At 49.6% G+C, this 23698-nt stretch overlaps 1 protein-coding gene and 1 pseudogene across 2 annotated transcripts; one reads left to right on the forward strand and one right to left on the reverse strand.

Moving 5' to 3' along the window:
• The first annotated feature begins 8695 nt into the window (after positions 1-8695).
• LOC120689186 lies at positions 8696-15728 on the forward strand (annotated as a pseudogene).
• A 5433-nt stretch (positions 15729-21161) lies between these two features.
• Positions 21162-23592, reverse strand: LOC120691092 (heavy metal-associated isoprenylated plant protein 34-like). 2 transcript variants are annotated; one of them, XM_039974056.1, is made up of 3 exons: positions 23364-23592; positions 22474-22572; positions 21162-22375 (listed from the first exon to the last, which is right to left on the reverse strand). In XM_039974056.1, exons 2-3 carry the CDS (start codon positions 22553-22555, stop codon positions 21609-21611), a joined length of 849 nt encoding a protein of 282 aa, XP_039829990.1. In that variant the 5' UTR covers positions 22556-22572; positions 23364-23592; the 3' UTR covers positions 21162-21608. The 2 variants fall into 2 exon arrangements, with proteins under 2 accessions (XP_039829990.1, XP_039829989.1); XM_039974055.1 differs by having other exon boundaries at positions 22474-22555; positions 23364-23584.
• Between the last annotated feature and the right edge of the window lie 106 nt (positions 23593-23698).

Raw genomic sequence — 23698 nt, forward strand, 5'->3', positions numbered from 1 at the left:
GCGGCATTTCGGTAGGTGTCTGGGAAACAAAATCCAGTGGTGGAGATGAACCAGGGATCCACATCAGGGTAGCGGGTGCTCTTTCCCACGAAAATCATTACGTCGCACCGAAGAGTGCCCCTGGAGTCGTACTCCCGGTAGACGTACTTTGGTGGGTCCACCACTCCAATGTGTTCCAGGCTGAGTATCAATAACTTAGGAAGGCTGAGCTCTGTGTGATAGATTCCGCCAATCCATCCATTGTCAGCCATCTGGAACAGAGTAAGAACCAGTGGTGAGTGTTTGTGTGAAAGAAAGATTAAGGAAAGAAAAGTTCTAGTGTCAAAGGGCCAGAAAAAGGGTTTCGCTCCTAGGGACACGTCCTACGGCCAACCTACGGCTCTGATACTACCTAAAGCGTCCCCTCATAAGAGAAGACTTAAATGTGATACAAACATCAGTCCCAGGAGGCTGATGACACATTTATTACATCAGATGGTTCATTACCGTACAACTCTACGCGGTAGTGAGCAGAGAAGCGCCACTATCGCGAGGATTACAACCCACACCCACACAACGATATTAATTATAAAAAGAGGGTCATCGGAGTCTTGAGCCATGCGGTATCTCCTGCGGGTGACCCTAATCCACAGGCAAGGCTGGGTGCAGGACGGTACCCTACTCGACGTCGTCAGGAACGAAGTCTGGGTCTTCCTCTGTACAAATTAAGAAATGGGGTGAGTACAAACGTACTCAGCAAGTCCAATCACACCCACGGAGGGTGTATAAACAGAATATAATGCACAGGGTAAATCAAGGATAAGGCTAGGGTTTGTTTTGAGGAAAGCAATATTTTATGCAGGGGTTCATTTGAAAGAAAGCATTTTCCAAAACCAGTTTTCTTGTACCGAGTAACACGAGGGGTTGATCCACACAGGATCCAAGTTTTAAGCTGCTACCGGACTCCTCATCCGACACAGCACACGGCACAACTGCCGGACACATTTCCAAAACAACTCACACCAGCCCATCCCACAATAAACTCTAGTTATGTGACCACACCGTAACTCGCCCAGTACCGTGGCACGGCTATTCGAATAGATTCTTAACTCTGCAGAGGTGTGCAACTTTACCCACAAGCGGGGTACCGCAACTCGATCACCTTAGTGTCGGTGCAGATCCCAACAAAGCCATTACCCACCTTAGCTAGACCTGACTAGCCATCACAGGACGCACCAAGGGGTCATTGACCTATCACAGAGGTTCTAACCGGGGCATAAGTCACACAGAGCTAATCCCTTCTCCTTGATCACCCGTTGCTCTCAGCTCTCCTGATGGCTATCAGATTAACTAGTGGGAATTATGCTAAGCCGTTGCCCATACAACGGTAGAGTGGTTTGCACGATAGTGGAGTTAGGTGAGATGACACACCAACTCGGTCCTTAGTTATGACGAGATGGATATCTCCCTTCCTTGCTCTGCCACACAGGCACAAGCACACCAAATGGCAATTCACACAAAAATGCCATCCATCCTGTCTAGACTCATCTTTCGAAGATTTCCACTTTTATCCCTTCCCACACACACATCTTATCTTTATAAAACAAGTTGTATTGTGTATAAGATCCTAAGCGTTCTAGCAGTGATTAACGTCCAAACAACACATTCAGACATTAATCTATGTGCTCAAGGAAATGGTATAACAAATCAAGGGGTGGCTATCCAACCGTGTTTTCAGCAGGCAAAACATATGCAATTTTTTAAAATAGGCCAATAGGTTGTGTTTATAAAAACTAGGACAAAACATGCATCAAAGGGCGGGATTGAACTTGCCATCTTCGAGTCCTTCGGGGAGGTCCTGGTCGAAGCACTGTCCTTCAGGCTCAGGGTCGCGGAACTGGTCCTCGTTCACTGGCTCGCAGTACTGCTCGTCAACGGGCTCTCCTTTGTTCACACCGTGGTCTACGACGCAAACAAACAAACACACAATCAAGAAAAAGAAATAAAAGTTTTATCATTGAGCTCGAATCGGAAATAATTAAGGTATGGAGTTCAGAGTAATATTGTTGAGCGATTTCCAAATGGCATGGCCAAAACTATGACATGAGAGGCGTGGTAAAGTTTCAGATCGATCTGAGATTATTTGGCACATGAAATGATAGGTTATATAGAAGTTTATGGGTTAAATAAAGAGTTAGGGACCTATTTGTAATTAATCTCGAGAAGGCAGGGGCCTGTTTATAATTTTTGGAAACATCTGGATCATTCTGGAAAGGTCAGGTGTCTATTTAGAATTAAGTTTATATGAGGGAAGGGTTTATTTTGAAATAGAATTGTTGAAAGGGTTTCTTTTGGAAAATGCCAATAGGGTGGAGGGGCTCTTTAACAAATAGCAGAAAGGGGAGGGGCTATGGGCAAATATGCCCCTTTCTTCCTTCTCCCTCCACGGGAAACAGAGGAGGCGGCCATAGGGCGTCGGCGGTGGCCAATCCGGTCGTTCTAGGCCACGGCGGCGGCCGGGAACGAGGGGGAAAGGGGAAGGGAGGTGCGCGGGTGTGAATCCCGTCCTCACCTCGGGTTGGGGCGGCGCGCAGAGGCGGGTCGACGGGAGCGGGCGGCGGCGGGTGGAGGAGACTGCGGCGGCGGCGCTGCAGGCTAGGAAGGGAAGCTATGGCTGGCGAGCGGAGTTGTGGGGAGGGTGAGCCGTGCTGGGTGCCCTTTTTTAGGCGATTTAGGTCGGTGGGGGAGGCTGTGGCGGTGAGGTCGGCCGGCGAGCGGTGCGGGCGGCGTTAATGGTGTTTGGTCGCATTGGCTTGTCGCGGAGTGGCGTGCGGCGGCGAGGACGTCGAGGCCGCTCACTGTGGCACGTGGAGGGGAAAGACCGAGCGCTGGGCTTGGCGCGAGCGGTCAGGCGGCGGCTCTGCGGCGGGGCTGTTGCTAGGTGACGCGCGGCGCGGCGGGTGCACGTGGAGCAGTGGCTTGGCGAGCGCGGGCGGGCCCGGGACCGGGGCGAGCGGGACCGGGGCGGCCGGCGTCGAGCCGCAGCGGCGAGCGGCACGGCACGTGGTGCGCGTGGCCGGTGTCGCGGCGTGCACGGCGAGCGTGTGTGTGCACGCGTGTGCCAGTGCGCGCGTGCGCGTGGGATGGGGAAGCGGCACCGAGCCGAGCGGGTGGCGCCGAACGCGGTGTGCGCGTGGCCTCGTCTCGCTCGGCGTGGGTAGAGGGAGGCCGCGGGGTACTTGGCGCGGTGGAGTGCGTGGGCCAGGGGGTGCGGAGCAGGGGCAGGCCAGGGAGCGTGGCTGGTATGCGCGGTGGCGAGCTGCCCAGCAGCGCGCGCGGGGAGGAGAGAGAGGTGGCACGCCGAGCGGCGTTCGGGGCGCGTGGCAGGGAGGAGGGAAAGGAGGAGAGAGGGGGGAGGGAAAAGAAAAAAAAGAAAATGGAGAAAAGAAAATGGTAAAAGGGAAAAAGAAAAAAAAAAGAAACCGGGAGGGGGAAAAAGAGAAAGGGAGAGATGCGTCGGCGCCGACCGCGGCGAGCGGTCGCGCGTGGCCGACCGGCGGCCGACCGGCGCGGGATGGGACAGCGGCGAGGAAAAAGAGGGAGGGAACGATCGGCGGAAAGGAGATGACAGAACGTTAAATGAACTCGGGATTTGGGACGGCGGAAAAAATTCTGATTAGGACTTGGGGTTACTAAGCTCATCGATGAAAATAAATTTTAAAAATTTAGCTAGTGATTTAATTAGTAAATTTTCCGGGATATCACACCGGCGCTTGCGTTTGCGCTGCCGGGAGGTCATGTTCGCCGTCGGCTCTCCGAAGATGAATAAGGTGTTTTCCACCGAGGAGAATTCGCTGTCTCCACCCTTGTCACCCACATCCTTCTTCTTGTCCTCGTCATGATGCGTAACGCGGTTGTAGTATTTGCGAAGCATTTCACATTGCTCGAGGGTGTGATTGACCGAGCCCTTGTGGTAAGGGCACGGCTTCTTGAGCATGTCGTCGAACAGGCCGCCACAGCCTCGAGGGGTGCCTCGAGGGCCCTTGCAATCTGGGGAAGCGACGAAGGCCTCATCGGAGTCCTCCGCTTGCCCCTGTCCACGCTGGTTCGGTGGGACCGGCTTCTTTCCCTTCTTCCCCCGCTTCTGTTTCTTGGCGGGGGTCTTGGCCTTGCTGTTGCTGCCCTCCGCGGGCGCATCTTCCTTGCGCTTGCTCGTCTTATTGTTGAAGATGGCACCGACTGCCACCTCGCCGGAAGCAAAGTTGGTGGCGGCATCGAACAACTCATTGGTGCTGGCGGGACGGCTTCGTGCGAGCTCGTGCACCAGGTTCCTGCACATCGTGCCTTCGAGGAAGGCGTTGATGACCTCGACGTTGGTGACACTAGGGAGCTCGGTGCATTGCTTGGAGAAGCATCACACGTAGTCGCGTAGGGATTCGTTGGGCTTCTGTCGACACCCTCAGAGATCCCAGGAGTTCCCAGGGTGCACATAGGTGCCCTGGAAGTTGCCCATGAAGATCTTCACTAGATCGGCCCAGTCGTGGATCTGATCTGCGGGTAGATGCTCGAGCCACGTTCGTGTGGAGTCGGCGAGGTGAAGAGGAAGGTTGCGGATGATGACCGCGTCGTCCATCGCACTGCCCAGCTGACATGCCAGGCGGTAGTCGTTGAGCCAGACCGCAGGATCGATCTCTCCTGAGTACTTGACGAGGGTAGTGGGTTGGCGAAAGCGTGGGGGAAAAGGAGCGGTGCGAATCTACCAACTGAACACACGGGTGCCCGGAGGCTCCGGTGACACGCCCCTGTCGTGCTCAGGGTCGAAGCGGCCACCCCGTCGAGGGGTGTACTTCCCGTTGATGATGTTGCGGGCGTCGCCGTCATTGGTGCGCCCGCGCGCATCGTAAAGGCGCTCCTTCACAGGAGGCCTCTTGATGCGATCATGCACCGAGGGTGCCTTTGCGTCGTCCACTGTGGCTACCTTGCCCTTTCCTCTCGGTGGAACGTGCACCGAGGCCTCGTGGTCTTGCTGTGCAGTCCCACCGGCCTTTGCCGATGCCGCTGAGTGCACTCGAGACGCGGAGCTCTCAGCCTGCTGCATCGCAGCCTGCTCGATGAGCACCCGTGCCTCGTTGCGCGGGTTGCGGCCCTTGGTCGTTGAGGGCTCGGGCATGGCTTGAAGTAGGAAAGCAGCTGCGACGAGCTTCTGGCTGGCCCTTTTCAGGTCCAGCGGGTTGTCGACGTTGACGTCGGCCAGGATCCACTCCCGGGCGACACGCCCCGCTACCTGAGCTCGCGCACCGCGCGCGGTGTGCTCTTGCTCAAGCGCGGTACGCAGCAGTCACATCTGCCGTTGCTCCTCTTCGAGCCTTTTTTCAAGCTCCGTGAGTTGCGCCAGTTGTGCCCGTCGCGCCGCCGAGCTTGTCGAAGCAGCTGGCGTTGCGACCGGCACCACTGCTTGGTTTGCTGGTGAGGGCTCCTTGTTGTTTCCGTCATCGCTCAGTGCTTCATCGACCACCCCATCCTCCAGCTCGACCATGAAGCACTCCCGAGTGGGATTGTAATCCCCCTCGCTGGAGTCTTCGGAGCGGTGAGGCAGTAGTTTGCCGTGAGCTGGAACGACTGGAAAGCGTCGAGGTTACGGACCCCAGAGAAGTCTCACTCCGAGGCCGTGAAGTTGTCCTTGAAGAAGTTGATGTCGTCGGCTGTGTCGGGGTAGGAATCGTCAGGTGACGACGCGATGAGGTTGTGGATCGAGATGAGGTGATGACCCGGCAGATCCTCGTACGCACTCATGTTGGTGCTGGTCGAAGAGGCATAAATCATAGTGGCGTTGCGTATCCCAAAGGAAAAGGCCGACGGCGCAGTCGCGCCCTCCTTGGGAAGCACAGAGGCCGCATTCGATGGTGGTGAAGAGGTGGTGACGTCCCCCGCCGCGGCTGCAGGCCGCGACGTGCCAACCTCTACCCACGTGGGGGTAGCAAGGCGTGCCGCTCTGCGCCGCTCCATGCACGTTTGTCGCGCGCACTGGCCCGAGCGCCTCCTGTGCTGGGGCGGTGGAGTCGGAGTGTCGGGGTTGGCCCCGGCCGGGAGAAGCTCCATGTCGTAACTATTGCCGGTCGCGACGAAGTCGAGGCTCCCGAACCGAAGCACCGTGCCCGCCGGGAGCGGGCGTGGCCCGTCTGCCATCCAGAGAACAAGAGAGAACGAAGACAAAAGTCACGCAACGTCGCCCCTACCTGGCGCGCCAACTGTCGGTGTCCTGACCCGGCGGCCCGGCACCAACTAGTCAGATGTTGCGTGATCCCTCACCCTGGATGGTTGATGCAAGAGGTAACACAGGGACGCGCGGGTTTATCCTGGTTCCGGCCGCGGGGCCGTAAGTCCAGCTAATGTGTGTGAGTGCACTATGCTATCTTGCACCGGGGGTGCCTGTAGTAGGGGGTACAAGCGAGGAGAGAGAGGGAGGGAAGCTCCCAAATCTCTGCTAGATGATTAAGGCAAGTGCCAACATCAGGAGATCGAGTGAGTGAAGCTAAGGAGTTGGTTGTATGAGAGCGTGGAGGCGAGAGAGTCAGAGAGAAGAAGATGGAGAAGATAGAGTCCACCCTCCCCCTTTTATAGACACAAGGAGGGGCGGAGTACATGTACGGGAGGGGTAGAAGTTGTCTTCTCCCCGAATCGGAGGCGCACAGCGGATTCCTACTGTAGAAAGTATACTGTGGGGCACTAGAGATCAAGGCACCGGGTGTGCGGTTGTCCTGGGTGGCGTCCTGGCCTTGCGGAGATCGCGCCGGCGTCCTGGTAGCTCCAGCGGACATCGTGGTGATTGCTGTGGAGGGTACCGTCCTTCGTGCTCGACGTGGCGGGGCACCGAGGGTCCTGCGGGCGGGGGTCTTGCTCTGGTTAAGGCCCGGGCCACGTTTGAGGGTCGCACCCATGCCGATCAAGGGTTCCGCAGCAGGGAAAGTACACGGGGTAGTACGGGGTGTTGGCAGCACAGTGGCAGAAACAGTGCTGGGCACGTTCGCACAGGGCGTCGCAGGCCCCCACAGTGGCACCACAGTGCCGGGGATGGTTGAGCAGTGACCGGAGTTGGCGGATGGTTCTCCGGTCACAGCCGCTGTGCGGAGTGGTGGCCTGACGCCGTTGACCCTGTTGTTGCGGTGGAGTTGTTGGCATTTAATGCCTCCGTACGGCGGGTGGGTGAAAAGATAGGTCACTAGTCCCTTCTGCTGAGGGGTGGCCTCGAGCGAGACGGAGTTGATCCGCTCCCCCGAGGGTAGGTCCGCTACCCTCGAGCGAGGCGGAGGCGCGGAGCGCTATCGAGGGCTCCGGCAGGGGAGCCTCAAGCGAAGCGGAGATTGCTCCGCGAGTTCGAGGGGGGTTCGGATGGGCTGCACCATGGAGCCAGGCCGTAGGCGGAGCGCGAAGTGGGCCTCTTTGAGTTCTTTCCTTTGGATCGGAAAGAGACTGTAGGCCTTCCTGGGCCTGACTGCTTAACACATATTTTGCGTTTTGAGGATGATTTAGTCCCCTGATTAGGATGTCTCTAGTCATGGTACCCGACACTTATCTGTATTCAAATCACCTTCTTCCTCGACCCTATGCTACGTCGGTCTCCCGGATCCGCCCAAGACCAAAGTCGCCGACACCACGCGCTCGTCCCTATCCTACACCAGTCTCCCGGCCGCGCTTGGCTGGCAGTCCTCCACGCTCGTCCATGCCGGCCGCCCGCGCGCCGCCATGGGGTCAGAGATAGAGCTCGAGCTCATCCAATTGCATCACAGTCAGAGCTTGAGCTCACCTTTGTCGCAAAAATTCGTCGTTGTCAAGCCGTCTCCCACCAATTCTTTGCACCACCAGTGTCACAACCTCCCCAGATCCATTTGAGCCACTCCTGAGTCGAGTCGTCCATCGGAGCTCCAAAATATGGGGTCTTCTTCTTCCTCTGCTCGCCGCCACGCAGAAAGGGGCAAACTGCATTGGGGCCTCGGAGCAGCGGCCCGCACCTGCGACGGTTCGAGCCGGCGGCGAAGCTTGACCCTAGGGCGGAGCTCGCCCTCGTCGGAGCGCGCTGGGGCTGGGTCCTCAGGGTGGCGGCCTGCATCCGCGTCGGCTCACGCCGGCGGTGAAGCTCGCCCTCACCAGAGCGCGCTGGGCTGGGGCCGTGCGCCAGAGCAGGACCTGGGCGCATTCCTACGCCGACCATATATAGCGGATCACGGAAGGAGGCGGAGCAGAAGGGCAGGCAGGCGAGCACGAGCAGAGCAGAGCAGAGCAGAGCGGGGAGAGGAGCGTCAGGAGGGAGCAGAGGGGCGCACCAATAGGAGATTGAGAGTCAGTCTCCCTTGGCAAAGAACGCTAGCAGATGGGAGGATTTGGCTAGCGAGATAGCGAGGAGAGGAAAAAAGAAAGTGTTGATCCAATAATTTTGACCCCAGATTTGTTATTATTACCTTGTCAACTAGTTTTACAAAGACTCTTAAAGATGCTATCTAACCTTGACGGGGACACACAATCAACTCATCATTTGTCTCTTTCCATCTAGCCTGCCTATAAAAGGGCAGTCAGATTCGAGCGAACAAGTGCACATGAACACAGTTCTAACGCATCTGTCGCTACTAAGGCAATAGAGAGAGAGAGAGAGAGAGAGAGAGAGAGAGAGAGAGAGAGAGAGAGAGATATGGTTGCTCCGAGAGAGGTTGGTAGCAGCAGTATGGGCTTGGGCAGCAGAGTGATCGCCCAAGGATACGAGGTCCTCGACGAGGAACGCCACGCGGTGGACTACCGTCCTAGTGTCTGGGGTGATCACTTCATTAAGGACCCCACACTGCCACATACTAATAAGGTATGGTACGATACGTCTTCGTTCGACTTGTGTACTTACATCTTGCTATATATGCTTCTTCCATTTTAAATTATCGTAGATCGTTTAAACTTTTCTATATACATAATTTTACAATATATTTGAACATATTGTATATCTAATAAAAATTACAAACTTAGAAAAATTAAAATGACTCATAATTTGAAAAGAAAGAACTATATTACTATATTCTAATGGTGAAATAGCGGCCGTCACACCCAGTTTTTGAAACAAACTGAATCCATAACTATATTTATATGTATCCCAGAATCAAGTTCTATACATATAACAATATTATAATAGCAAAATAAGCAACAATATCACGAAAAAGATGCTTAAAACAACTAAAAGCCTATTAGAGAGACACAGCTTACCCTGGAAACAACGGCTCCACACCTCAAAAGCAATCGACCGGGGTTGAGTACGCCTAAAACTCAGCAACATCTCCAAAAAACTTCATAGCAATTTACTCTTCTGAGCAACGGTTTTGACAAGTGTGAGTATATTTATGGTTGGTAATCAACAAGTATATTAGGAAATAAATGACATGAAAGACTTAAACAAAGATAAAGGCCAGCTGGATAAAGCGGCAATCATTTTAAATAGCAGTTGAACATTAATAACCTATTTACTAAGTCATGAATGAATCCCTTCTTATTTTTATGAAATAAAAGTAGCTGAATAAATAACTGAACTTGGAACATATAAGTAGCTGAATTAAAGCACAGATTTCAATTAAGTTGTCATGCGAGGGTCCGAGACGCTCTTGACTGTGAGCACGGCTGATATATCAGTTTTACACTCTGCAGAAGTTGCATATTTTACCCACAAGTCGTGTTACCCGTCACGTACTAATTAGGCACATTCATCACACTTCTGAGGTATGACTGCATGGGTACACTACGAGGCCTTGAAAAGATTCCCTAACCAATAGTAGCCCGCTAAGATTTCAGCAGCTACGTGAGTGAACCTCCCCAAGGTGTGACAAAAAACCAAATGAAAGAATGCACCCTTGGCAGGCAATGAAGCCCTCATAACAAGTTAGAGACATCTAATTAATTAGTCAAGATCAGAGCCATATAGTCTTTTTGGTTGCACTTTTTCGGATGATCGCTGCATAGTTTAAATTAAGTATTATCAATCATTCATCACAGTAGTTCCAAAAGATATAAACCATGTATCAAGTATTGTTTTCATAAACCACCTATAACTATTGTTCAGCAACTAAGCTACCCAATAATTAAATACATAACCTGGATTTTTAAGGATATGGATATATGATATGGATAAGTAGGGACCCGTCAAATTAATGCATGCAAGTGTAAAATAAAAGTTTATTGTGACGAAGTAAGATCAAGGAATATACTTGTTGTATATTCGGATAATAGCTGCTTAGAGTCTTCAACTTTTGTTTTTGAAATTCTTCATCTTCACATCTCTCGAACTATGTTCATTTCTACTCGCAACAAGCATCGAGCACAAACATACACGAAACAAGCAAAATAAGATACAACTAAGAACACGACACCAAATAGAAGAAAAGCATTAAAGAGTGCACTAAGGATAGGGCTTGAAGCTATGATCACGAGAGCGCAAGAAACGCACTTGCTAAAATTGGAGTCACGGTTGAAAAGATACACTATCAGAAGATTTATATTATAATAGAAAAGAATCTACAAGATGGATTCATTTTAATTATAAAAAACACATTTATAGGATATTTGAAATAAATATCCAGATTATAACTAAACTATATTTAATTTATATCACAAAGACAAAGTAGAACTTAATCAAAGTTTTATTTATAAAGTCTATATATACGAGTTATACCAATTAATTATTTAATTAGCAAATAAAAGACAAGTATGAGCACCTAGTTTAAGACTTTATGATTCGTGGTTTGTACTAAAGAAGTTATATAGAGACACATTTAAGTTGGTAATTTATCATATTAACATTAATTATAAAAACCGGTATAGAACTCTAATTAGCTTTTAATTAGAAAAGCTTGTTCAAGTTGATATAAATTGATTCTAAATATAATTAATCACCACAGAAGTCGCTGGAGTGGATGGAAGAAAGACGTGACGCGCTAGTCAGCGAAGCAAAGAAGGCCTTGACCGGCACGCACGATCCCATGGCTGAAATGAAGCTGATCGATGCAGTCCAGCGCCTCGGAATCTCTTACCATTTTCAAGATGAGATCCATGCATCACTGCAAAAGCTCAAATCCATAGAGTTCGACAGTGAGAGCTTGTACCAAATTTCCCTCCAGTTCTGGTTATTAAGGCAAGAGCGGTACTACGTGTCTTGTGGTAAATATATATAATCTTTCCTTGTCCCCCGCCCTAACTTGCTTGCTCTGAATAGGTTCATCGAATCATAAAGTTATTTATCTATAGTCATATTTTAATATAGTTGATAGCTCCTCATTTTATAGGCTCCCTTGAGCCTAAGACATGGACTAGAATATCGGCAACAATTTTTCTAATCGCACTAGCAAAATCTGAACATAGAACCTCCTGGTTCAAGTGTGACATTGAGTAGCAGGCACCAGCAAATTCAGCATTTTTTATGTAAAATTTAAGACTATTATGGTCTCTCTCTCTCTCTCTAACTTGAGAAAGAGAAAACAGGTCTAGCATCTCTTTCTCTCTCATACCAACATAAAAAAAAAACTAACTTATTGCGAGAGCCCTCCCAATTTGGCAATCTGAGGAAGAGGAAGGAGACAAAAGGAAAAAAAAGAAAAAAAGTAACAAATCAGAACAAGTACTGATGCTGAATTCTGGAGATCTCTTCTAGATCTGGTAGGGGCGAAGGAACGATTCAAGTTAGGGGTTACCTAGTTACGATTTCTGGGTCGAGGAGATTCTATAGCGGGTTGGTTTAGAGGAATGGCCGGCGGCAGAGGCAAGTTCGGCGGTGGTGGCGGGTTGAGGGTGGTGATCCTTGCCAGCATCAGGGGCGTGTTTGGACGCCGGCCCTAGGGTGCTAGGCCAAAATTTGGCCGTTGACTATCAGCATTAGCATCGTTTGGAGTGTGGTCAGAATTTGGTTGCCCCAACCGCGTAGTTCATTTTTGCTAGGAAAGCCCGCCAAATCGTGGGCGGCCTAATTTTGGCAGCAGACGATCTCTGGCCTAGCAGCCTGGGGCCAGCATCCAAACACAACCCAGAGGCAACGCTAGCGAGGGGGAAGTCAACGACGGGGTGGAGGCCAGCAACGACGGGGTGGTGGACGAGTGGATAAGGAGCATGAGGGGCTCTCGATCTGTCCCTTTCCCGAGATCCTAGCAGCCTCCTACTGACATACACAAATTTTAATTTGAAAAATAAAGTGAAGGTGTGTTCGAGCAAATGACCATAACTATACTGACAATAGATACTAGCTCAAATGCAACGTATAGTATTTTATTAGTATCCAAGTCTTCTATAATACGTTGATCGATACTAAATATAATATTCAAGTGTGAACTACTATGTCATCATATAAAGATTTGAATTTAGTTACAATCGACTAGTATTATGACTCATAAGTAAAGAAACTGATGATAAATAGAAAACTGCTATTTTTTCAGATGTATTCCAAAGCTTCATGGACAACCAACAAAACTTGAAGGTCAGCTTGGCTAGTGATGTACGAGCATTACTAGCACTCTATGAGGCAGCTCATCTAGGCACTCCAGATGAACAACTTCTCACGGAAGCTCAAAGGCAAACTACAAGTCTTCTAAAATCAATGGGTGACCATCTTGAAAAGCCACTAGCAGATAAAGTACGACATGCTCTTCAAACACCATCTTTCCGAAGGATGAAGAGATTGGAGGCTAGACAATATATCCCTCTATATGAACAAGATAAAGAGGACTGTAATGAATTGGCACTTGAACTTGCAAAATTGGATTTTTATTTGCTCCAGCGAATTCATCGTGAAGAAGTCAAGGAAATATGCGAGTAAGTGCATCACAGTCAAGTGAAAAAGTGCTCAGTACAAACTTGTCGAGTAGCACATTGGAATCTTTTGTTGACTTTTATTGCTAAGTGTTTTGCGAGATTGATTATGTTCAATTACAAAGTTAGAAATATTTGGTTATTAATTAATTGCACTGGAAAATATTTTCCAATAATATCCCTTTCTATCATAAAGGTGGTACCATGGCTTGGAGTCCCCACAAAGACTATTCTATGCAAGGCATAGGCCAACAGAAGCCTATTTTTGGGCATTGGGAGTATACTATGAACCACAATATGCGAAGGCCAGAAAGTTGCTGGCGAAGTTTATAGCAACAATTACACCATATGATGACACCTTTGACAACTATGGCATATGGGAAGAGCTACAACCATTCGCTGATGTGATGCAGAGGTTTGCTATTTTTAATAACCCAAAGTTAGAAGCTACTGTAATTTAATACAAAACAAATTGTTGTCGCGCATCTCAAACAAAAGTTGCTCAACCAATTTACTTATTCAAGATAAAGTATTATATATGCGTTGCACGATGTGAGTTGTAATATTATAATATTAATGCTGTATTTTTACAGAAATTATTGCTATATTTTGAAGTAATGAGCATCTGAAATATGATTTCATATCATATACTTTTATGAACACTCTTGTAGGTGGGACATGAAGGAAGTTGAGAAACTGGCCATGTTTGGTTGGAGGGTGGAAAAGTTTTGATGAGAGAGAAACGATGCTTTGACTACTAATTAGGGGTATTAAATAAAGTCTAATTACAAAATTACCTCCACAACTGTGGTACTGTAGCAGTTGCTCTAGCTAATGAGGTCTTTGACCGCATGATTAGAGGATGATTGAGCGCGGTTACTGTAGCATCACTGTAGCCAATAATGATGAAACTTGGCTCATTAGATTCGTCTCGAAAAGTTACACCCATTCCTAAAAAGTTTTTGCAAATAAACTTCGTTTAGTACTTCATGCATGCATTCGTCTTTTTGTGCAAAAGTTTTCGTGGATTCATCCAAACACGGCCACTCAATGGATGCTACAGTGACTTTGCCCGCTTTATGTTTGGTACTATGATTGAAATCGAGAATGCACTTCCAAAGGACACAGGAAGGAGAAATGTCAACTTCATTAGAGATATTGTAGGGGTTCAATAGTTCTTTGACTTTTGTCAATATAAATTTTCCCCAATTTAGTTTTGATTCATTTGCGTGTTTTAGTTTTAGCATTTTAAATGAAGTTTGCATATAGCGTGTTTTAGGTTCTATATATCTTTTGCACATAGCTTGTATCAAGGATATATAGAATGAGAATTTATGAAAGTAACTAATGTAAAAAAACTCCCAAAATATTTATCTAGTCCACTTAATTGAGAGACATGATATTTAATATAGGATCATATCAAGCTTTCACCCATTAGATAAGTCATCATGTGGTATGTCTACCTAATAAGGTCAAGTATGATCCAGTTCATGAAAGGATGTTTTGACTTTGTATCTTTTAGTTATGTGTGCTTGATACATATTGCGAATGGAGGTAGTAACAATGACCAAACAAAAATACTATTGATGTATGGCTATGTACTTGTTGAGACTTAGTTTCTGGTACTTTATTGTGTAACCAATGATTGGAGAATTTTTGTCGCTATTATGTGAGCCATTTACCATGTCATAAGCTCATGTTATCGTATTAAGCACTAAGAACGATTTCGTTATTTAACATGGCATGAAAATTACTTAATTATATTTTGGAAAGTGATCAAGATTATTTTTTTATAATTTCTATTATTAGATTTATTGTAGCGTAATTATTCCCTTCACACCGTACCAAGCTCAAAAAATTATCCAAATAGGAGATAATTAAATAACTTAGAGGAAGTGTTCACATGGTGCTCTAAGTATAATAGCCTAGGGAAGTGTTTTATTTTGTATTCCAATTCTCATAAAGAAATTTTGTTATAATGTTTCCTTTCCATTTTGTTGATATTTTGTTATATGCAGATCAATCAAGTATGCAAAGGTCATGTGACTGAAATTGGCTAGAGAGACAACAAGTACATTCCTTCTTTAGAGGAGCATTTGAAGGTCACGCTTGTTACATGCTTCTATTGGGGGATTTGTTGCGCGGCTTTTGTTGTCTTTGAAGAGAATGTTACAGAAGAACTTCTGAAATGGATGTCAAAATTTCCACAAATTGTAAAGGATTCATGTATTATATCCCGGCTCATGGATGACATTGTTGCCCATGAGGTAAGGTTCTACTTTGTTCAAAACCCATTACTGATAGTCAGCATCATTGCAGTCACATGTATATTTATTTTACAACAAAATGATGATGTACATATTCCATGTTACAATATATGTGCATATGCATATAGTCAAGCAAATTTCACACAAATAATTATATGAGAAACATTTGTATCGAAATAATCGAATAGCACAACATTACAACAATAAAGAACATCCATATATGACAGAAATACACATAGCTAAAATTTGTCTTTCATTTTGTTAATAAATATTCTAACCACAAGCTTCTTGTTGTTTGAAACGGAGAGGAAAATAGCTAAAATCAGTCTTTAATTTTTATTAATAAATATTCTAACCACAATCTTCTTGTAGTTTGAAACAGAGAGAAACAATGTTGCTACTGCAGTAACTTGCTACATGAAAGAGTATAAGACAACAAAGGAAGAAGCAAGCGAGGTGCTATGGGGCTCAGTGGAGAATGCATGGAAGAGTATGAATAATGAGTACCTCACTTGGACCTCAATACCGTCGAAGTTGCTTATTCGTGTAATTAACCTTGCAAGAATGATGGAAACAATGTACAAGAACATAGACGGATACACGGATTCAAAAATACTGAAGGAGTGGATATCTGTTCTACTTGATCAACCTATTCCCTTCTAGGGTACTGTCCTAAGAATGCTTTCATGTATCACAACAATAAAAGTGTTTGTACTACAAGACCAAATTTGTTTTTGGTTCAAGAGTGCCAACTCCAAATTAGTAGTGCCTTATTGCTCATGATTAATGTTATGGGTATTGTTCTTGTCTGTGCAAGTTGTTGTCTATTTGTGAACGGTTTTGAAATATCAATTTATCTTATGGCTTTGTAGTATGTGTCCTTATTATCATCAGTTTTCATTTGAAGTAAAACATGTAGGAGAGTTTGTGCATAACTCTATGAAATCGAGAAGGGAGGCCCAAATCTATCCAAGTGCATTCCAAAATGACATCACACGGTCGCACTCGCTTGCCCAAATAGGTGCCCTACAAATCCGTTGAAGACACACATCAGCCATTACTTAGTATGTGCCTAGAGCCACCAAGCTTGTAGAACGATAAGAGAGAGTTAAAACCTTTTCAATTGCGTAGTATATATGCATGTCAACCCTTTGGAAGCTTGTTGTGACCGATGTTGTAAAAAACTATTGGATATGTGTCGAATATGTGTACGGTTCGATTACGACTGTAGTTGAGTTGTAATATGGTAGGACTAGGGATAGAGTTTGAGACGTACTTTGTATCTCTAAGGCCCATAAATATAAGGGCACTACCGTGTAACCGTGAGCTGCTGTTTATGGGGAGGAGCGCCTGTAGTCATGCCCCGAGGATGTAGGCACATTGCCGAACTTCGTTAAAAAACATCGTGTATCGGTGTTGTTCTCGTTTATGTGATCTTGTGATTTGGTTTTGTTTTCTTGAGGTTATCTCTTCCGCACAATTATTCTAACAAAAACAAAAAGGAAAGATGCGCTAGACCTGTCACTGCAAAACCTTAGTCTTGACTTATGCGAGAAAGAGAGAAAGTAGAGAGAGAGAAAAGCATGCGTTCTCACTCCCCGCCGCTGATCAGCGAGGGAAGCAACAACGAATAATCCACCCCGTGGATGCCGACGGACGGGCGGATCGGCAGTTTGGCACCGCATGATTTGTTGCGAGAGCGGGAGCACCAACCAGCACACGGACGCGGCGGTCACTCGGTCAGCAGCGGAGCGCACCCTCCTGCTGCGGCGCGCCGCGGGCCCCGGCCCGTCCCCGTCTTGCACGCGGCGGCGGCCGCGGAACCCGTCACGCACGGTCGTCCGGCCGGCGGGTACACTGCGCTGCGCTGCACAGTACGGCTACCGACCGCCGGTAGGACGACGTGAACCCTGCGCCGGGCGTGGACTCCATCCAAAGACACCTGCTTCGATTCCGGTACGGTGCCCCCCACCCCACTTGTCGTCCCGTCGCTCCCCAGCTATGAGCTGAGGTCTCTCTTGTTTGAACGAGAGCCCCCCTACCAGAGTCCAGAAGCAGTGATCAGTCACGAGCCAGCCATGAGATGCCATGTGAGACTGAGATTCTCCCTCGACCCTCGCCATGATCCACACCTAGTACAGCTCCAGTCTCAGACTAGACAATGAAGCCGTCAAAGTCTTGGTCAGTCATCGCCCCTTGGCCCGGCACCAGCCACCAGCACCGGCCCGAAGCGGGCCCCACGGTTTACTCCGAGCTAGCCCGGGCTCCCCGCCCACCTATATAAACGTGAGCTCGCCGGTAGTGCGCGACCAAGCAAGCAGGGCGACGGAGCTCTCCCCGGCTGCCTCAGCAACCTCTCTGTTCAGCAGCTTCTTCAAGACCGCGGCGGCCATGGCGAGCACCGAGGCCAAGACCGCGGCGGCGCTGCTCATCTCCTTCTCGGCGGTAGTCTTCCTCCTCCTCGCCCGCGAGGCCCTCCTCCGGCCCCCGGCGCTGCAGCAGCAGCGGCGCCGCGGCGCCCTCGCGGACCTCCTGCTCGCCGCGCTCGACCGCTTCCTCGACGGCCGCGGCCTCCTGGACCTCGCCACGCGGAGGAACATGCTCCTGCTCTGCCACGCCATCCTCGCCCTCGTCCTCATGGACGCCGGCGTCCTCGGCGCGCGCCCGGCGGGCGCGGAGGAAGGCGCCTCCTCCCGCTCCGCCCCTGCTAGTCCGGCGCCCCACGCGGCGGGGCCGGGGAGGAGCGTCATGGTGTGGCGGCGGCGGCGGAGCAGCAGGGCGGCGGCCAGGCGGATGCCCCGAGGCCCCGAGGTGGCGGCGCCATGGGCCGCGGCAGCGTTGGCAGGGCCAGCAGGAACAACGGAGCCGGAACCGGAAGAGCTCGTGGCAGCCGAACAGATGATCCTCGTGGACAAGGCCCCGAGTAGTTACCTCCTCGATGGCCATGATCGCGCGGCTGTCGCTGAGCTTGGGCACCAGGCTCCTGCGATCGCGGCGGGTCGCAGCAGGACCGGCTACGATCACAGCATCATCGGCGGCGGCGGCGACGGGAGAAACGGAGTTGCCGAAGCGGAGGAGACGGAGGGAGTGGAGCTCGCCGACGACAGGAGGATCGAGGAGTTCATCGAGAAGCAGTGGAGCAAGATGCGGCAGGAGAGCCTGCAGCTGGTCAGGGCATCAGTGTCCCAGCAACGATCGATCACAGCATGCTAGCATAACGAACGATCGATGACTCGATGTAACAGACCTGACAGGCTTGGTGCGTCATCCTAGGTAGTATAGCTTGGAGCCCTTGATGTGGGCGGGGTGTTTTCCTCTGTTTTCCCGGCCCAAATCTTTGCCGTCAGCAGTGTGCGTACTCTTTTTTTTTTTGTTGGCACTGATCGATCGATTCACCATAACATGGCTAGGTTTTTTCCATCAGCTCTCCCATGTTGGCACTTGGCAGATGCGAGTAAGATCGAAAGAGAAATTGTGACGAAACAATGGTTTGGTTTTGCAACAATCCACGCACGTCTTCCGAAAAGAAAATCTCGTATGCATGGTGTACTAAATGAAATCTATTTGTAAAACTTTTTTATGGATGGGTGTAATTTTTCGCGACGAATCTAATGACGGTAATTAATTGATGATTTGCTACAGTGGTGCTACAGATTCTTTAGGATCACTAGCTCGGGGGTTCTGAAGTTGATTTTGTAAACTGAATTTATTTGATACCGTAATTAACGGTCAAAGTAACAAGGGAACAAAACCAAACAAGACAATGGGCTCAAACCGAGCAAAGCACTGAGAAGCAGAGAGAGCGCGGTCGTGCAGTGAGGCTGGGCTGGACGGGCGGTCGTCGCCGTCGGTGTCAAGTGTTGACGCCGGAGGAGTCAAGATCGAACGCGTACAGAAATGTCCTGCATGCCGCGAGACACGACGAGTCAGCGGTATACGGGAGAGAAGGTCATTATAAAGATCATTTGGGGACGTGGAAGCTGACAAAGGCCGCCTGTGCTTGGTATTGTAGTTGTGACGACTGACGACGACGTTTACTTGACCGTCTCGTGCCGTGGAAGCTACCGTGTCGTCGCCATTAGAATCCCTGTGTCCGCCGCTCTCACTACTGCATTCCCGTCATTTGCCGTGTGTCAGGAACACGCGGCGAAGCCTCAAAAGCATACAGCAAAATCTTTACCGTGTGCGGTTCATGACAAAGCTAGTACGGCAACAAGTTTTGACAGCAAAAATGTTTTGCCGTGTGTTTTTTATCAGACACACAGCAAATATCTGCTCGAACCAAACCAATCGCCAAGTAATCGAATCTATCTAGGAATAAAAAAAAGGGTTGATTTTTTGGCCGGAAGCATCAGCATCAATGTCTCTCAGATTTCCTCTCCAGCTGCCGCTTGCTCGCGCCGTTGGCCGGAAAGTTCCAAGTCGCGTCCCGTACGTTTAGTTTGGTAGCAGGTACTGTCCGTATTCCAGTTGGTAGATTACTCTAACACTACTAGCTAGGTACTAATAACTCTGCATGCGACTATACGAGACGAAGCAACCTTTTTTTTATTTTTGAAAGTAGGAAGCAACCCTTGCATTGCAGTGAAACTTCACTTGATCGGACGCAGCAGGCATGTGCCTATGAGCAGGAGCGAATCCAGGAATGAGGAACAGGGGGCTGGTGACCTACTTCTACTTTGGGCTCCTCCCTTCCTTCATTAATGGTGCTAAAAATTTTAGGGGGGCTGTGGGGATCCACGGTTTGCAAGGCAAGGCAGTAGGGGGGGCTCTAGCCCCCCATGTAAATCCGCCACTGCCTATGAGCTAGTACTGGTACTGACAGGTAGTTGTTCGGCAGGTAAACGCAACCGCGATGGCATCCTCTTCCTCCGCGCCGGCGCACTCGCCGACCTCCTCCTCTCCGCGCTCGACGCCTCACTGTTCCTGGACAGAAGCTAGGTGTGCTTTTTTTTTTGCATGTCCATGGTGGCACGGTGCAGAGAGTTCTCTTGAATGTTGAGCTGCTGCGTTCCTCATCGTCCGTGGATCCACGCACAACCATGATCACGCTGCTGGGACTAGGAGCACACCTGACTTGGCGCAGCAGGGAAGCCTAATCAGGGTTAGTTGCCCCGCTTGCCCTGGCCCATTCGTGGCGCCGCCGCTAAACGCACAGCATCTATTTGTAGGATCGTCGCTTTCATCTTTTCCATACTACTCCTGTACTCGTACGCCTAGAGGTAGGCGATGGTGATTCGCGTGGCCAGCCGGCCATCTCTAGTCTCTAGGACTCTAACCCACGCCTGAGAGGCCAAAAGGAGCAGAGCAAGCACAGAGGCAGCTTTTTCCATGCTCAGTTTAGGAGCGGCTTGCGTGCGTGCTAGCATGTGACCTTGTTTGTTTGTTAGTTTTATTCCATTCTACAAAAGAATCTCGTATGTATGCATAGTATACTAAACGAAGTCTATTTGTAAAACTTTTTCAGAGATGGATGTAATTTTTCACGACGAATCTAATAACAGTAATTAATCGATAATTTGCTACAATGATGTTATAATAACCATCATCTAATCGCGCGGTCAAAGGCCTCATTAGATTCTCTAAGGTCACTGGCACGAGAGTTTTGAAGTTGGTTTTGTAAACTTGCTTTGTTTGACACCGTAAATAGCGGTCAAAATGCCACTATTTACTAGCATGCTCTAGCACAACACAAACCAAACGGGGCCAATTGTCATCAGTATTTTCCCCCGGAAGTGTATTCCTTTTTCGAAAAGTTTCCCCCGGAAGTGTATTCCTTTTTCGAAAAGATTGTAGTAGCACTGCATTGTCGATCGTTTAAGAAGAAAGCATGATGTGGGTTCAGTTACAGTGGGATATGAACACGAAACCGAATAGATTATACAAACCAAGCACCCAATTCATAAATGGGAACGTATCTGGTGAAAACCAGAACTTCGTGAAAATTCATGCAAATCACGGCAAAAAAGATCGTCTAAATTCATCAAAAAATTCACACATGTAGATGATATGATGATATATAGTCTTGTAAAATATCTTGTCCAAACTCGATTTTGTTTGTGAGATATAAAAATAACAAATTTCAAACTAGAAAGCTGTCCAAATGATTTGTGAGATATATATAGTATAAAAAAACAGAGACAGCAAGAGTAGCGTGCATACGGTTGTTCATCTTTACATTGGAGAGGGCGCGCTTTGTCCTACACTTAAACACCTGCCCACTTGCTGTGACAAAGTTTAATCTCTCCAAAATACTACACCAATAGAATACAAACTTACAAAGACAACGTATTCACACACACACCCAACACTGAAGCAAAGCAAAAGGAAGTGAAAAATATACACCCTAACATATACTACCAGGAATTTTACAATATTGAACAAACATCACGAGGTTGCAGATCTTTCATATACTGTATGTATCTCGGAAATCGAAAGACTTCCTGCTGAATCTTTCACCTGCAGAAACAGAAGTACAGAATTAACTAACCGTCCTCCTCCCGTCCTCCGTCCTTGCCGCCGGGCAGCCATGAGCTGATCTGATCACATGACGCTGCACCCGGCGCTGGGCTCCTCCTCGTAGTACTGCTGCCCGTAGGGGCTCCTGCCGTAGCCGTACGGCGACGGCCCGTACGCGGCGTGGCCGTACGCCGCGGGCGCGGGCCCGCCGTAGTACCCTCCGGCCGGCGGGCCGCTGTAGCTGCCGTACGGCTGCGTGCTGTAGCCCCACTCGGGGGCGGGCGGTGCCGTCCATCTGGCCTGCGGCTGCTGCGGCATCATCGGCGCCATCATCCCCGGCAACCGCACGGGCGCGGGCGTGGCCATCGACATCGAGGGCCCGGTGCGGGGCGCCTCCAGCCGCGCCGCCACGGGGGTGTTGGTGGTCACGATCTTCGGCTTGCCGCCGCCGCCGCCGTGGCCGTGCCCGCCGGCCGCCGCCGGCTTCTTGCCCATGTCGAAGTCGAAGTCGTCGTCCATGTCGTCGTCGTCGTCGAACTTGACGTGCTTCTTCTCCGGCTTGCCGCCGCCGTGGCCTCCACCGCCGTGCCCGCCATGCCCCTGGCCCTGCGCGTGCCCGTGGCCGTGGCCGTTGGCCTTCCCGGGCTTGGGCGCCTTGGCGTTGGCGTTGGCGGCGTGCTTCTGCTTCCCTGATCCGCCTCCGAGCCCGGACCCAACGACGTGTATGTCGGTGATGACCTTGCCGGCGTCGGAGGTGAGCCGGTCCGCGACCTCGTCGCCGTCGAAGGGCCCGGACACCGCCACCGTGCTGCTCTTCTCGTCGTAGGTGATGGTCCTGATGCTCACTTTGTCTGCGGGTGAGCAGAGTAGTGAGGCACGGATGATGTGGGATCCGCGAGCTAAACAAATTCGTGGTGTGGGATTGGGCGAGCAAAACAAACAAACAAACCTTGGACCTTGCAGAGGACCTTCCTAATCTTCTTGCAGCACTTGTCGCACTCGAGATCCACCCTCATGACCACCGTCGACATCTGGATAGATGCAAATTCTGGGATCACAATCTCTCACGCAAACGTAGCAAAAGATGAAAGAAGAATCTTTTCGCCGAGAAGCAGAGGAACCGTTAGCCGTACGTAGCACAGTGATCACACATAGTAACATGGCATCCTAACTAACTAATTGCTTGGGGCAGAGTAATGTGGTGCAAGCTAACTAGTGGGCAACTGTTTCTTCCCAAAATATCCCTGGATGTACAACAGTTAGGCGGCTGGTCCATTTTCTGTGAAAAGGGGAAAACGGGGAAGGGAAAGGGAATCGCACGTTGCTTGTTGTCTACTTCACGCGTGGTATACTTGAGTAGTGTGTGGGAGGGAGCGGGGGAGCGCACTCGAAAGCCATGCATGATCGCACCGGGAGTTAGCAGCGTGACACCGACACCGAACGGGCGTCTCGATCGGCATCTTGGAGCATGCAGATTCATGGTGTGAAGTACTCTATCAAGGTTCGGAATAGGCGCGCAAAATTTTTGCTTCTTCTTCGTCTGGTTTCTGCTCTGGCACGGCAGAGATCGTTCGGTGAGAGATGAACGGACGGACGGCATAGGAGATTGCTAGAGCTACCGGCTGTTGCGTGGGTGGGTGAATGCTAGTAAAAATGCCTTCCTGTCAGCTAAGAACTGAAACTTGATCTCTGAGAGGAACAGAAAGTTTGTGCAAGGACATGCATGAAAACAGCAGCATAAACTTGGGTTAACCTTTGCACAGATGAAATCAGAGAGAGAGAGAGAGAGAGAGAGAGAGAGAGAGAGAGAGAGAGAGAGAGAGAGGTTGCTTTGCTTACCTTGTGCTGCTATGGCTGGCAGGATGCCTTAAGAAGCTTGGCTTTGCCACCTTTGCAGCAGATGCAGAGAGCAGGAGGCCGGGAGAAGGAAGAGATAACGGGGGAGGAGGATGGTGGGCAGGCAAGCAAGGAACTGAGTGGAGCCTCTCAGCACTCAGCTCAGCTCAGCTCAGCCCGCTTTTGTTGAGGCACCAGCAGGGGTGCTTAACCTGGCACGGCAGGCTGGCAGCGTGACGCTCTCGAGTGCTCTCGGCTAACTACAAGCCCCGAACTTCGGCCGACACGTGGGCCCGCCCCCTCCTTAAACTACCCGCCTGTGGCCCCACCTGCTTTCC

The sequence above is a fragment of the Panicum virgatum genome, chromosome 9N (assembly GCF_016808335.1).
Source record: "Panicum virgatum strain AP13 chromosome 9N, P.virgatum_v5, whole genome shotgun sequence".
Lineage (NCBI taxonomy): Eukaryota > Viridiplantae > Streptophyta > Magnoliopsida > Poales > Poaceae > Panicum > Panicum virgatum.

Bases quoted from the DNA above. Each gene is read 5' to 3' on its own strand.
- LOC120691092 (XM_039974056.1), bottom strand. From the start codon at position 22,555: ATGTCGACGGTGGTCATGAGGGTGGATCTCGAGTGCGACAAGTGCTGC. The intron at 22,376-22,473 runs GTTTGTTTGTTT...GCTCACCCGCAG, and splicing joins GGTCCTCTGCAAGGTCCAAG to ACAAAGTGAGCATCAGGACC.